Source organism: Phoca vitulina, unplaced genomic scaffold, assembly GCF_004348235.1.
Source record: "Phoca vitulina isolate PV1807 unplaced genomic scaffold, GSC_HSeal_1.0 scaffold4, whole genome shotgun sequence".
NCBI classification, from domain to species: domain Eukaryota; kingdom Metazoa; phylum Chordata; class Mammalia; order Carnivora; family Phocidae; genus Phoca; species Phoca vitulina.
Window position 1 is genome coordinate 71,678,349 of NW_022589707.1, and position 14,626 is coordinate 71,692,974.

The 14,626-nt window shown below is 36.5% G+C and overlaps 1 protein-coding gene across 1 annotated transcript in view; it reads left to right on the top strand.

The window, feature by feature from the left end:
• Positions 1–14,626, top strand: part of SEMA3E (semaphorin 3E) — a 247,167-nt gene that overhangs the window by 133,333 nt on the left and 99,208 nt on the right. The window contains exon 2 of the mRNA XM_032402271.1: positions 4,919–5,079. Coding sequence (XP_032258162.1) covers positions 4,919–5,079 — 161 coding nt within the window. The remainder of the gene's footprint in view (positions 1–4,918; positions 5,080–14,626) is intronic.

Consider the following 14,626-nt stretch of genomic DNA (forward strand, 5'->3'; position numbering starts at 1 on the left):
CTCAGTCTGAAGGCAGTTGAAACCAACTCAATCAGAGAGGCAGGGGGAAAAAAAGGAGTGAGTTTTTCCTTCCTCCACGTTTTGTTCTACTCAGACCCTCCCGTGATGCTTTAGTTGGTGCATCCATTAAATGCTAATCTCATCCAGAAACACCTTAACAGATATACCCAGAAATAATGTTTAGCCAAATATTTAAGCAATCCTGATCTAGTCAAATTGATCTATAAAATTAGCCATCACAACAAGCAATGTTCCTAAGCAACTAACACAGTTTTTCTATTGTGTTATAGTGACTTTTACTTTGAATTTTAGGAAGTCTGGGGTCAATTTTGGTATTCACTTCAACAATACATAAGGATATTAAAGAGTGACTTTCAGCTAATAAAATTAATTCCAGTCTTATCTTATTTTCCTTATTTTTCCCTTTATCATCTTGATAACCCTAGCATTGTATTTGTTCGTTCAATTGAAGGTATTTGTATAAGTCATCTCAGATCCGTTCTGGGAAGAGGAAAGTTAAATAAGAGTAGGAAATTGGAGTTAGTATTGAAGTATTACTATGTATAGCCTTTAAAAAATGTTTCTATTATAGAATTTACTCATAATGGATACTTTTAACCTTTCTTGACTTAAAGTCAAGGATGTTGGAGAATCACAGACAGTTAAGAAGACAGTTTTGGTCTTAGAGAAAATTAAGGATCACAATCAGGATTTATGCCTGCGGAAATTGACAAGAAAAATATAAACCATCGCTTTGATACGTTTTGGTCAGTATCATGATTCTGAAATAATGTATCTAGCTACAAGCCCAGACTTCTTAGGAATCTGTTTTTGGCACTATTGTGTTGTATGGTGATGGTCAAAGTGGAAAGTTGCAGACGCAACTCAATAATCTTCTGTCATTTTGTGAAAATGTTTAAAGAAAACTGTAGTCTCTTCATTGGGTCTTACAAGTTTGTAAAGGTAAAGTGACTTTAGGAATTATTCTAGGAAGTGTCTTCATAAGTGAAATGAAATTTATTGACTTACTGCCTAAGGCATGTCTATGATATTCAACTTAATGTATCCAAACATATCTTGGCAGCATAAATAAAATAGGCAACATAAATAAAATAAGATCCAAAGTTCCTTATAACTTAAAAAAGTATTCTTAGACCCTATAATCATTTAAATATATGAAAGTCATAAATAATTTGACTGCTTCCCTTTAGGCAAGCTTGAATATGGCACATGTGATATTTACACTTGTTCATTATAGTCCTTCCATTGGTTACACTTCCAAAACACAGGTTTTATGCTGTGCTTTGGAAGACTCTAAAATATCTGTGTGTTTTTTTACAATGTTTTTATGACCTCCACTTTAGAAATGCAGTTTAGTCAATGACAAGATTTTGAATGTGCAATGGTGATTAACATGTAAGGAAACCATCAATAGAAATGTTAGTTGGTGTAACCAAGAGGCTAGATGGTTGTTCAAGGTGACACAGGTAATTAATGGCAAAGCCAAGACTTGCATGTGGCTCTTCAGATTCTCAGTCTACAGGACTTTTTGTTATGACATACACACCTGTTGTACTTTAATTCTCATGTTTTTTTGGTAATTTGAGTGATTTTTCATTGTAATTATGTATGTCTATAGGGTGGTTATTTTAATTTCTGGGCACCTGAGTTTATCACTAAAATAAAGGACAGTGGTGATTTATTTTATTTTTTAAAAGGTTTTATTTATTTAATTTAGAGAGAGACAGGGAGAGAGAGAGAGAGACAGTGCAGTGGAAGGGTTAGAGGGGGTGGGAGAGGGACGAGCAGACTCCACACTGAATGTGGAGCCCAAGGCGGGGCTTGATCTCAATAAATCAATAGTGGGGCGCTTAACCGACTGAGTTACCCAGGTGCCCCAGGACAGTGGCAATTTAATCGGTTACTCCGTGGTTGTTCACTGTTGTGGGGAGGAAAAAAAGATAAATGTAAAGGCCATAAGAAATGAACATTTTTAAAAATTTGCATTTGTTGGACGCACTTTCAGTTTTTTCTCTTTGCATTTTCCAAACTCTTTTTCCATAGATGCATGAGTGTATTTTTGTGATCTCATGGGATAGACCTGGCTACCAAAATGGGCAGATGGGTCAGAATAAAAGGTGATACACCAGAATAAAATAAGCTTGATGCATCAGTAATCAGTCTCTATTATTACAGACAAATAGGAACTACCACCTATAGACTATTAGAATTATAGTAAGCGTAGCAGAAATGGACAAGTCATAAAAACAAACAAGTAACTGTTAATGTCTATCTCTCTATAATGTATACAGGGGTAATGAGGTTCCAATGACCTCATTGGGAAATAAGTAAGGTGATCTCTAGATGGAACAGATTCCTGGAGTGCCTCATTTGAATTCAGACTTTTTAATATGGGCACAGACCATTCCACTGTGGCAACACTTCAGGGTGTACTCTCGTATTTTATTCCTTTCATCACTTTGTCATTTTCCAGCAAACTTAATCACCCAACCTCTGCACCTTACTGTGTTTGGTTTAGAGGCCTGTTAATTCTCGATAATGTGTAACCATTCTTTTTTAATTGCATCCTTTCAGATAATGATTTCACTGTGCATAAAACTTGGAGAGTTTTAGCAACCTATTGGAATAACTGGGGAACATTTTCTGGAAAAGAGTCCATTTAACAGCCCTGATATAAAGCTATAAGTGATCATATGTAAAGGCAAGGTGTAATGGCAATAGACAGTGTTGATCCATATTTTTGTTATGGTATCAAATCCCTAAAATGTACATCTCTTGCTGTTAGTGGATGCCTAGGAAGGAAGGAAAAGTGACATGATTTTACCTTGACAAAATTGTTAAATGGGAAAAATTTGTCTTCCAGGATTCAGAACCCCTGATCATTCCTCTTTCCTCCTCCCCAAATAAAACACATTATTCTTTGCATCCCTCCCTCAAAACTTGTTTTCAGATTCTTTAGGTGAAGAGTCTAATGACTCAGTATCATTAGTTTTACCTTTATAAGAGATACTTTGATTTTAGCAATATTTCTTATTTTAAACTAAAGGGTTTTAATTTTTTTTATTTGAGTATAGTTGACACCCAATGTTACATTAATTTCAGGTGTATTAAACTAAGGGTTTAAACTTAGCCCTACTCCACAGAATTTTGGACATCTACAGTTTCAGAGTAGAGATATAGACCGTGAATACATTTTTTTAAAGATTTCATTTATTTGAGAGAGAGAGAGCAACCATGAGCAAGGGAAGGGGCAGAGAGAGAAGCAGACTCCCCGCCGAGCAGGGAGCCTGACACAGGGTTCAGTGGACACAGGGCTCCATCCCGGGACCCTGAAATCATGATCTGAGCTGAAGGCAGATGCTTAACCGACTGAGCCACCGAGGCACCCCAGATACATTTTTAACAGAGCGAGAAAAGGTCCTTCATCTCTCTGTTCTCAGGAGCAGAGTGAGCTCAATGCTCTACAGATTGGTCACATTTCGTCCTGCTCTCTGGATTTTAGTGTCTGGTCACCAGTGTTCCCTGTTCTCTGTCAGATGCATTAGGCTTTGACTTTCGGAAGATGAAGCTGTCTTCGAACTTGTCAGTGTTTCCCAAAGGAGCCTCTTCGGGACTTTTTCAGCTTGCAGGGTCTAGTCTTAGGGGCAGTATTACCATCATCGAAGGCTCTCTTACATCACTTACCAAGCTTAAGTCCTGAACTGCCATATGCAGTTAAATACCTTCAACAAACAAACAAATACACGTGAGAGATGTGTCAGATTGTGACTTTCTAAGCTTAAATGTATGTTAGTTGAAACAAATCATTTGTGATTTCTGCTGTGGGCATGGACACATAAACACGAACCAAAAATCAACTGAAATCTCTTAGAGATCCCCACCAGCTTTATCAGTTGTCCCTGCTGAACTGAATGCTATCATGCGTTACCTCTTTGTATTAACCTGAGAGTTTCCAGACATGGACGCTTTGATTTTGGACGTGACTTTCAAAACCAATATTAAGTGGAGACATTTTTTGTGTGAGTTGGTGTTCATGTGGAATTAAATGGACACACTTTTGGAATATTTTTTCTAGATTTGGAATTTTTGTTGAACACAGAGAAGTAAATATAAAATTCACAGTAAAATGACTTTTCCACATAGCACTTTACATGAAGATCATGAAGGTTAATTCTTTCTGTATTTAAAAACATAGGATATTGGGATGCCTGGGTGGCTCAGTTAGTTGAGTGTCTGCCTTCGGCTCAGGTCATGATCCCAGAGTCCTGGGATGGAATCCGGCATCGGGCTCCTTGCTCAGCAGGAACCCTGCCTCTTCCTCTGCCTGCCATTCCCCCTGCTTGTGCTCTCTCTTTCTCACTGACAAATAAATAAATAAAATCTTTAAAAAAAAAAATAGGATATTTACCTTACATATTGAAGTTTTTAGATTCACAAACTTACAAAGATTTTAGTTTGTGCACATTAAAACTTATTCCCAGTTACATTTTTTTACTTGTTAAACAATTTTTTAGTTTTTCTAGTTTTATCAAGAAACAGACATATCAATATGGAGCACTGAATAAATTTAAAATGTACATGATATACGTACATATCTTGAAATAGACTACTACAGTAAATTGAGTTAACATCCATTTTATCACACAATTTTTGTTCTTGTGATGAGAGCTTTCAAGATCTACTCTCTTAGCATCTTTCAAATATGCAATACACTATTGTTAATGCACTGCATATTTTTAATCTTTTGAGTAATAAATTCTAAAGGCTTTGTATTTGTGATAAAATGAATGTCGTCATACCTATTGGAATCCTGTAGTTAATTGAGCCATGATAAAAGTGTTATAAAGGTATTTGTATTTTGTCTTTTGTTTAGCAAACATTTTCTTTTGCATTTCAGAACTCTTGGACCTAAATCGAACATCAGTCTTTCATAGCCCTTTTGGGTTTCTTGATCTCCATGCAATGCTGCTGGATGAATATCAGGAAAGACTCTTTGTGGGAGGCAAGGATCTTGTGTATTCTCTCAGCTTGGAACAAATCAGCAGTGGCTATCGAGAGGTATGGCAACATCAAACTGTGTGTCAGGAGGGAAAGAAAAGGGGATGAGGGAGATAACTTCTTGCATGGTGTTACTTGAATTAGTTTTTGATTGTTGGCCATTTTAATTTTCTGAGTGATTATTTTATTGGAAGAAATAAAACATTTCATGAAAAATGAAATCCTTATAAAAAGTTTATGAAGTATCAAGAATGAACTTTTCTAGCATACCACTGATCTCTGTATTTCTAGAAGACTTTGGATTGGTGTGTTTGACATTCCTCTTTGCATGGTGGCCCTTGTCACCACACCCACTGTCCTGAGACCTGGGTTTGGAACATGTTTTACCAGCAATCCCTCTAGGCATTATTTCTACAAAAACCCCAGCCTAAAGCAGTATGGATGTGTGACCTTGCTATAGCTAATGTTCTCTTGGTAATATCATTAATTCAGGTGGATGCTCCTTAAATAGTGGTGGATTAAAGTATATTAAAATAGGCAAGTGCCCAACATTTTCAAGCAAAGGTTGACTGTGATGAGAAAGATAGAACTTAGAGTCTCTGCTTATACAGAGTTGAGTTGAGGTACATTTTATTCAGACCCAAGTCAACCTTAAAACATGCAGAAATACTTAGATGATAGTATCTTTTTGGCATAAATGTATGTATTACATAATACATTTTCTTTATGATACACATTTATTTTTATGTTTGTCAGAATGATCAATGTCCATATTTTTTTAAAGTCACTTAAAAAAATTTATGATGAAAACCAGCATCCTTTCATCTCTGCCAGTTCCTAATCCCTAGAGAAAATTATTTCAACTCTTTTGTTACTCTTCTGATTCTTACCTCCATTTTTCTAAATAACATTTGTATACTATTTTTTCTTGATACCATTGATGTTAGACATTATCTGTTGACTTTCTATTAAGGAAGATGAGGATTTTAGCATTCTTTTCTTGCAGTACCATAGCTAAAATATCTCTGTAGTACATGAGAAGCCCCCACTTATCTGTCCCTTCATCTTCTCAATTTAGCTATAGCACAATTTTTATTTAAGTAACAACCATTCACATTAGTGTAATAAGGAAAATAGATCACACTTCTTTTTTTGCCCCCTCTGGGATTAAATATTATCCCCTTCTTTTTTTCTATTTGCTTAGATTTTTTATATTACCTGCTCTCATTTTTCACCAAACACCAAACTCTCTACCCAACTTCCTCTCCTTTTCTCAGTTTCCATCAGTTCCAAGTTTTTGGTTTTAAATTAAAGATAACCTCTCTGGTTCTCTTACCATCCTAGAGTTGCATTTCACCATTATCCTTGAGCATCCTCTCTACCTCGCACTTGTAGAGTTTTCTTGATGAGTTTATGTGACCTTTTAGTGGAATGTGCCTTCTGGTAGCTTCTTGAAGAAGGATCCAAAGTAAAATTTTGAGTTTTTTATGTTTGAAAATAATAATATTCAGACTTCACATAATAATTGATAGATGAGTATAAAATTCTGGAATGAAAATCATTTGCTTCAGAATTTTGAGGATATTGCTCCATTGTTTAAAGATTTTCAGTACAGCTATTGAGAAGTTGATGCCTTTCTAATTTCAGTTTTATACCTAACCTGTTTCCTGCCACCATATCCCCCTAATCTTAACCCCAAGTAACTCTGTGTTTTAAATTTTTTCTCAAATTTCTCTTAGAGTTGATATGTTTTCATCCACATTGGGCCTTCTACAGGAAACCTCATGGCCTTCAGCTCTGGAAAATATTTTTTAAATGTTTTTTCTTCTTTGCATTTTCTTCTTGATTCTCTTTCCCTCAACTTTCTGGCCTGTTTATTGTACAAATTTTGGACCATTTCTCCTGATTTCACTGACACCTATCCGATTCCTATTCTCCAAGGGACAGTAGACTTCCAATTCCTGAGAATTTCTAAAGTTCTTTTTCATGAATCAGCTTGCTTATTGGCTTCCTTCACCTTGTAAGCATTTAGATTTCAGTTTTTCTAGTGTGCAAAGCCATTCAACACTTTTCCATATGTCATAGAACTTCCAAAATGTTGCTGACATTTCTTTGGCTTCTCCACTCAAGTTCTGTCTTGTCCTTTTTGGATTATGTCCTTTACTATCATTTTAGTAGTTGCGAGAGGGAGCAAAAGCACATAGTCTTTCCTTTTTACTATCCTTTTTAAGTATGTTTCCTCAATAGTTCTTAAAAGACATATTTTTATATATGTAACAGATATATAGTATTTATATTATATACACACTCACACGTATATACACACAAGTCTCTAAGACCATCTATGACCTCCTCCTTCCAAATTCAGTGGTTTTTCCTCTCTCTTTGCGCGGATGGTCTTTCCCCCACTAACTGTGATGTTCACCATATGGCTGTCTTCTTTTTCTCTCAGTTACATCATCTCCATTCTCCGATTTTCTGTGAAGGAATATCTCAGCTAGGGATCCTAAGTGTCGGATCCATAGAACAATCTCTTATTATGGACTGAATGTCGCCCAAAATTCATATGTTTAAGCCCTAACCCCCAGTACCTCAAGTATGGCTGTATTTGGAAATAAGACCTTTAAAGAGATGATGAAGTTAAAATGAGGCCATTAGGGTGGGCCCTAACCCAATCTGAATGGTATCCTTGTAAAAAGAGGAAATTCGGTCACACAAAGAAACATCATGGATGTGTGAGTCACAGCAAGAAGGTAGCCATCTACAAGCCAAGGAGAGAGGCCTCAGAAAGAACCAATCTTGCCAACACCTTGATCTTGGACTTCCAGCCTCCAGAGCTATGATAAAACAAATTTCTGTTTTTTATGCCACCCGGTCCATGGTATTTTGTTATACCACAGCCTTAATAAACTAATACAATCCCTATATTAAAATTTTAAATAGGTGAATATGGAAAGATCCTTCAAGGGATGGGATACCTGGAAGATTAAGAATTTTTGCATTAAGGAAGTGGTTTTTAAATTGTTATCCTTGGGTCAGGATGTAACCCTTATGGAGTTGGTCCCTGGAATCCACATTTACAGCAGGCTTTCTAGATGATTCTTATGTACACAAAATCTCCTAATGATTTTCCTCAGCTATTGTTTCCGACATGGAACTAAGACCAAGAGGTATCAGCTTCCCACATTAACATGATTCCCCTTTTAGAGTAGAGGAAATTGAATCACCTATTTATTCTCCTTTACTGTTTTGCCCTAATTGTATCCCTAGGCCTATAATGCTGGAAAGACTGGGGAAATGACCTGTGAAGACTGTATAAGGAACAAGGAGAGTGGTAGGGTTTCATGAACTGCATCTTAGGGAGCTAAATAGAATAGTATGTGGCCATTGAAGCTTTAGGGTGCCATCTCGCAAGGATGTCAAGGAAAGTAGCTACACAAATTAATAAATTCAATGACTTTGCTGCATTCAAGGGTAAATCCTCATATTGTGGGGCCTGAAGTGTATACAGTTTAGTGACTTCTTCAGGAAATATACTTATTCAGACATAAATTTCAAAATTGCTAAGGTCCTTCCCTGGGTCACAAAAGGGCCAAGTTCCAGCAAGGAGCCCTGAGGCTTAAGCTTCCCTGGCTCTGAGGTAACTTCTCCTCACCTGCATGTGTTGTTTTGTACTTTTCCTTCCTGGTTCCACAAAGTGTGATTAGCAATGAAACTTCAAATAGAACTTTTGTGTTTGTTTTCAGTAACAGAATTAAAGCTAGGTCTACTTCATGCACCTTCTGTTTAAAGGAATGGACTTGAGAATGAAGGTGCCTCAGTGCTTTCCAGGCTCTGAAGATGCAGTGTGTCTGCCTCTGGGCCAGGCTTTCCTCCCATCTTTTCTGTACCTTGTTCCCTCGATTTTTTTTTTTTTTTTTTTTTTGGTGCCAGTTACTATATTTTTAATCTCTCCTGCTTTGCTTTATCTGTCTCTGGGTTTCTCATCATCAGTACTATTGACATTATGAATAGGTCTAAGTTGGGGAGGAAGGTGTCCTGTGCATGGTAGACTGGGTCCCTGGCTTAGCTGGTTTCTGGCTTCTAGGTAATAGATGTCAGCAGAATGCATCTCCCCAGTCATGACAGTCTAAAAGTCTCTGGACATTACCAGATACCCCTTGGGAGGCAGAATTTCTGAGGTCAGACCAATAAGTCTAGTCCATCATTATATGAGCAAGATCCAGACCCCACCATAGAAAAATTTCCCCTTAAGTATATATCCATATGATCCCAACTCCCTCCTTTTTCCCTTAAGATCAGGTACCTTGAGAGTAGCCAAAGCCCATTTTCTCTATTTTCTCATATTGTATTTATATCTTACCTTTTAATATCTTTTGAAATGTAGTATCTGATACACAGAAGAATATAAATAATGTAAACATGTTAGAAAGCATAATAATAAAATCAATACCAGTGAACCCCCCCCAACTCAAGAACGAGAATATCACCAATCCCACTTTAGATGCAGCTATCTTTACCTCCCCGTCTTTCCCTCCTCATGCCTCCTGCTACATACAAGTGATTACTACCCTGTATTTTATGTCTGTTTTTTGTTTTTATTTTAAAACTTATTATAATAAATGTTTTCCTATATAGTATGTTATTTAGAGTTACTTGTTTTGAGCTTTGTAAAAATGATGTACAATAGTATATTGCAGTCTTCTGGGATTATTTTTGTTGTTCTTTTGTTTTATCCAATATTATTTTTTAGAGTCAGTCATCTTCCTTATTGTTATAGTCCCTTTGTTGTAGAATGGAGTAGTGAATTAGGGCCACGAATTAGACTCCTAGGTTCAAATTCTGGCTTTGCATTTGCAACACTTGGCAAATTCCTTAACCCCTTTATGCCTGTTTCCTCATTTGTAAAAGGGGAAATGTTAGTCTTCTCTGAGGACAGAACTGAGTTAATGTAAGTAAGGGACCAAGAAGTATGCTTTGCACACATTAGAAGCTATGTATAAGCTCTTATTCATCACTTTGACCGGTGTGTAATACATTCCATCATACGAATATAGCATAGTTTACCCATTACCTATCAAAGGACAATTGGATAGAACCCAGGATTTTGCTTTATTGATGTTTCTGTGATTACTATAGTAACTATCTCCTAATACACATTCCTGAAGGAATGCCTCCAAAGCATATATTCTGGATATTGCTGCTTATAGGTTAATTACAGTCAATGTTCACCTATACAAGATAATGCCTAAAACTTCCCCAAAGAAGAAAGTAGTTATACAAAGTTCTATTCCCTCCAGCAGTGTTTGAGTTCCTGGTGATGCACACACCCTCCAAACCTTCTTCCATTGGTCTGTTTCATCCACATATTTTTCAGCAGTCTTCCATTGATTCATTTGTTTATCCCCACCCAATACCTCACTGTCTTGGCAACTACAATAACATTTTTATTTATTTTTAATTTTACTTATTTGATTGTAATTTTCATAACCCAATATTTATTTCAGAAGCAGGACATATACTTTGTAAAAGATTAGAAAATACTGACTTAAAAAAATACCATACTATAATAGCAGATAGTGATAAGTGTTATGGAGAAAAATAAAGCTGGTTAGGGAGGCGAACATAAAGGGGTTGCTGGGATTAGATAAGGGGGGGGTCAAGAAAAGATTTTTTGGGGAAGTGATAGACTTGATAAGCTACATACACAAAATTCCCACTAGCCATATTTCAAGGCTCAATAGCCAGTTGTGGCTAGTGGCTTGCATAGTGGACTGTGGAGGGCTAGAGAAGCAACATCACAGTGTGTGGCTGAGGTTGATTTCAAGGGCAGATCATTGAAAGATCAGAGGGTAGGGCACCAGTTGGCTAGGGTGATAGCTGATGATTCATCCTTATGAAGAGAAAGAGGGTAATCTAGGTGGAAAGACTCTTTCCGTTACTGAGGAGTGCGTGACAAAGGATGATGGCGGATGACTACGAGGAGGGATAGCAGGTGGTATGGTTGTGATCACATGAGCTTCAGAGCAGCAAGGGATTTACGTTTACTATTTTGTTTTAAATTATTATGGCATAGATGAATTTAGAGTGAAAATTAATTAGAAACAGGCAAGAAGAATCACTTAAAATATCTTTCTTAACGTGGGTTTAGAATAAAAAAGCCACCACCATTTCTCTACCAGAGAAACAAAAGTTTCAGGGGACAAGCTGGGTTTAATTAAAGCAGGAAGGTCAAGGAACACTGGAAAAAGAGGTGGCAGTTACAGTGGATTTTGCTAAGGACAGAGCCAGCATTTGAGATGATTTAATGGAAATGTTTGAATGGTTTGGAAGGGCAGAGTCAGATTGCGAGCTGCACAGAGCTTTATGAGGATATGAGTCCAGCTACTGATGGCTGATCTCTTGGGGTGAGGGAGTGTCCATGCTGCCCATGGGGCCTACAGTCATTCTGTAGGGATGTTTCAGAATGGATTAGCCCTGATGATCTCCTCAGGGAAGATGACTAATCTTAATTTTTAACTTTAGTAGAAAATAGAAACTATCAAACAGGTGGATCCTCTCTCTCCTATAACCAAGGCTACTACTTCTGTGTGACTTTTCTCCCTCCCTCCTGTTACAGTGTGTGTGTGTGTGTGTGTGTGTGTGTGTGTGTGTTGGGGGGGGTGGGGGCTCTTTATCCTTTCACAAAGTGCCATTCTTTCTACCCATGCTCTGTATCCCACCCTGTTGACTTTTCTTAAGGATTGGCTATCTTTTATCTTTTTTATATTAATTGCCTCTCTTTCTGTAAAATCAGCAACAAATATAGTTTTGTATAGGGTGTCTTAAATTTTTTTGTGTGTCATGGCTCTATTTGGCAGTCTGATGAAGTCTATGGACCCTTAAATGTATTAAATCATTATGTAGGATTACTAAATAAAATATGGAAAAAAGTCATCAAATTATGAATATATTGAAATGAAGCTATCACACTACAAGAATAATAATTCATAGTATGAAAACATGTAGCTTCTTAATTAGTATATTAAATAATAAGACCTAGCAACTGCTCTTTTCAGTACTGTAATTTCAAAGTAATGATGAATGTTAATAATATTTTGAGATACCTGTAACAACTCTAAAGTAATATTAAGACATCTATTATTTCTTGGGGCTCCTGGGTAACTCAGTCGGTTAAGCGTCCAACTCTTGGCTTCAGCTCAAGTAATGATCTCCGGATCATTAGACTGAGCCCTGTGATGGGCTCCACGCTCACTGGGGAGTCTGCTAGAGATTCTCTCTCTCTGCCCCTCCTCCCATACATGCGTGCAAGCTCTCTTTCTCTCTAAAATAAATAAATCTTTAAAAGAATAAAATAAAATATCAGGTATTTCTCTTGGTTATTAAGCCATGGATATTAATACTACTGTAATTTATTTCTTACATTTATATGATAGAGGTGCTAAATTTTAGTTGGAGATTATGCAAATAAATAATGATGTGATTTTTTTCAATCGAAGCTGGTGGGTTTCCTGAATTCTTTTTTCAGGCCATAGTTAACAACTTTTGCTCCATAATTTTCATCTTATAAAACATTCTAAAATATTTTAGTAAAAATAAACTGAAATTTCTCATTTTTGCAAAGTTACAGATCCTTATGTTCTACTTCCATCTACCTTTTTAGTCTCCTCTCCACTTGTCTACATCAACACATTGCTAACAGATCACTTCTGTTGTCACTTTTTCCAGCTTTATTGAGCTATAATGACATATAACATTGTGTAAGTTTAAGGTGTATAACATGTTGATTGGATAAATTTATATATTGAAAATGATTGCCACCATATCCATCATGTCACGTGGTTACCATTTCTTTTTTTGTAGTGAGAACATTTAAGATTTACTGTCTTAACAACTTTTGTATATAATACAGTATTCATCATCATCATCATGCTGTATGTTAGGTCCCCAGAACTTATTATGTTATAACTGGGAGTTTATACCCTTTGATTAACATCTTCCCATCTCCATCCCTCCACCTCCCTTTCTGGCAACCACTATTCTACTCTCTGTTTCTATGAATTTGACTTTTTTAGATTCTACATAGAAGTGATACCACACAGTATTTGTCTTTTTTTGTCTGACTTATTTCACTTAGCATAATGCTCCCAGGGTCCATCCATGTTGTTGCAAATGACAGGATTTCCTTTTATCTCATGGCCAAATAATATTCCACTGTATATATGTACACCACATCTTCTTTATCCATTCATCCATTGACAGACGCTTAAGTTGGTTTTATTTCTTGGCTCTTGTGAATAATGCTACATGAGAATGCAGATATCTCTTTGAGATTCTCTATTGATTTCCTTTGGATATACAACTAGAAGTGGACTTGATAGATCATATGGTCATTCTAGGTTTAATTTTTTGAGGAATTTCCATGCCGTTTTCCATAGTGGCTATACCAGTTGACATTTCCACCAGCACTGCAGAAGAGTTTCCTCTTCTCCACATCTTCACCAACATTTATATTTTGATTTTTTGATAATAGCCATTTTAACAGTTGTGAGATTATATTCATTGTGGTATGATGATGATGAGTGATGTTGAGCACTTCTGTTTGCTCTTTAATATGTCCTTATTGTTACACACTCTACTCCCCTGGACTGGCCTTCAAACATACCCACTTTTTTTTTTTTTTTTTTTAAAGCTACTTCCTTTCTCTTCTAAACTAGATTGGGAGAAGGTTCCCCCAGCCCTTTCTTAATCTTTGGTCTGATTTTTGATTCTCATATTATATTAAAACTGGCTGTTTACTTGCCAGCCTACTTTATAAGATAGCTCCCTTTAGAATAAGTACTATGTTATATTCATGTTTGAAGTTGTAGGCACTCAACACAGATAATGAAAGAATGAAACTGTGTCTATTGTGAATCCTAACATCATCCAATAAATATGTTCTCTTCATTGTCTGCTCTCTTGCAATTCTCATTGTACTTATTGCCAGAAACACTTTGAAACTAATTATTCTCTAATTTCTTTTAGGTTAATTTTGTCTGCCTTCTGCCCCCACCCCTACCCCCACCAACCACCTACACACTTCCCCACTGGCAAACAAGGTAGGATCCTGTTTTACAGTGTGGCAGTAGTTTTTATTTTGGCTGCACATTAATAACACCTGAGGACCTTGTAAATAATATCTATGCCATGATGCGCGCCTCCCCTCTGCTGGACTGAAGTGGGGATCTTAAACCACCCCCCCAGGTGATTGTAATGTGCATCCAAGATTGTGAAATACCAAAGCATTATGTGTCCCTGTTAGCCTTAGGAAATAGTGGTCCTATATGTGATGCCAAATAATCATTTTATGTATAATAATCAGAACTTTTATGAGTACACACAGGTAAGACTGCAATTTTGAAATAGATAAGAACTTAGCATTTAACAGACTTACTCTATTATATTAGTCTTTTTAGATACTGGTTTTGCTTTATGAATTATTTAGCTCATAGAATTTCCCAAACTATGTAATAATAGTCTTTTGCACTGAAATTCTGCTCTGTTGCATCTGTATTACATTCATAAAAGACGTTTGACTTACACTCAGAAAAGTCAATCCAGATGT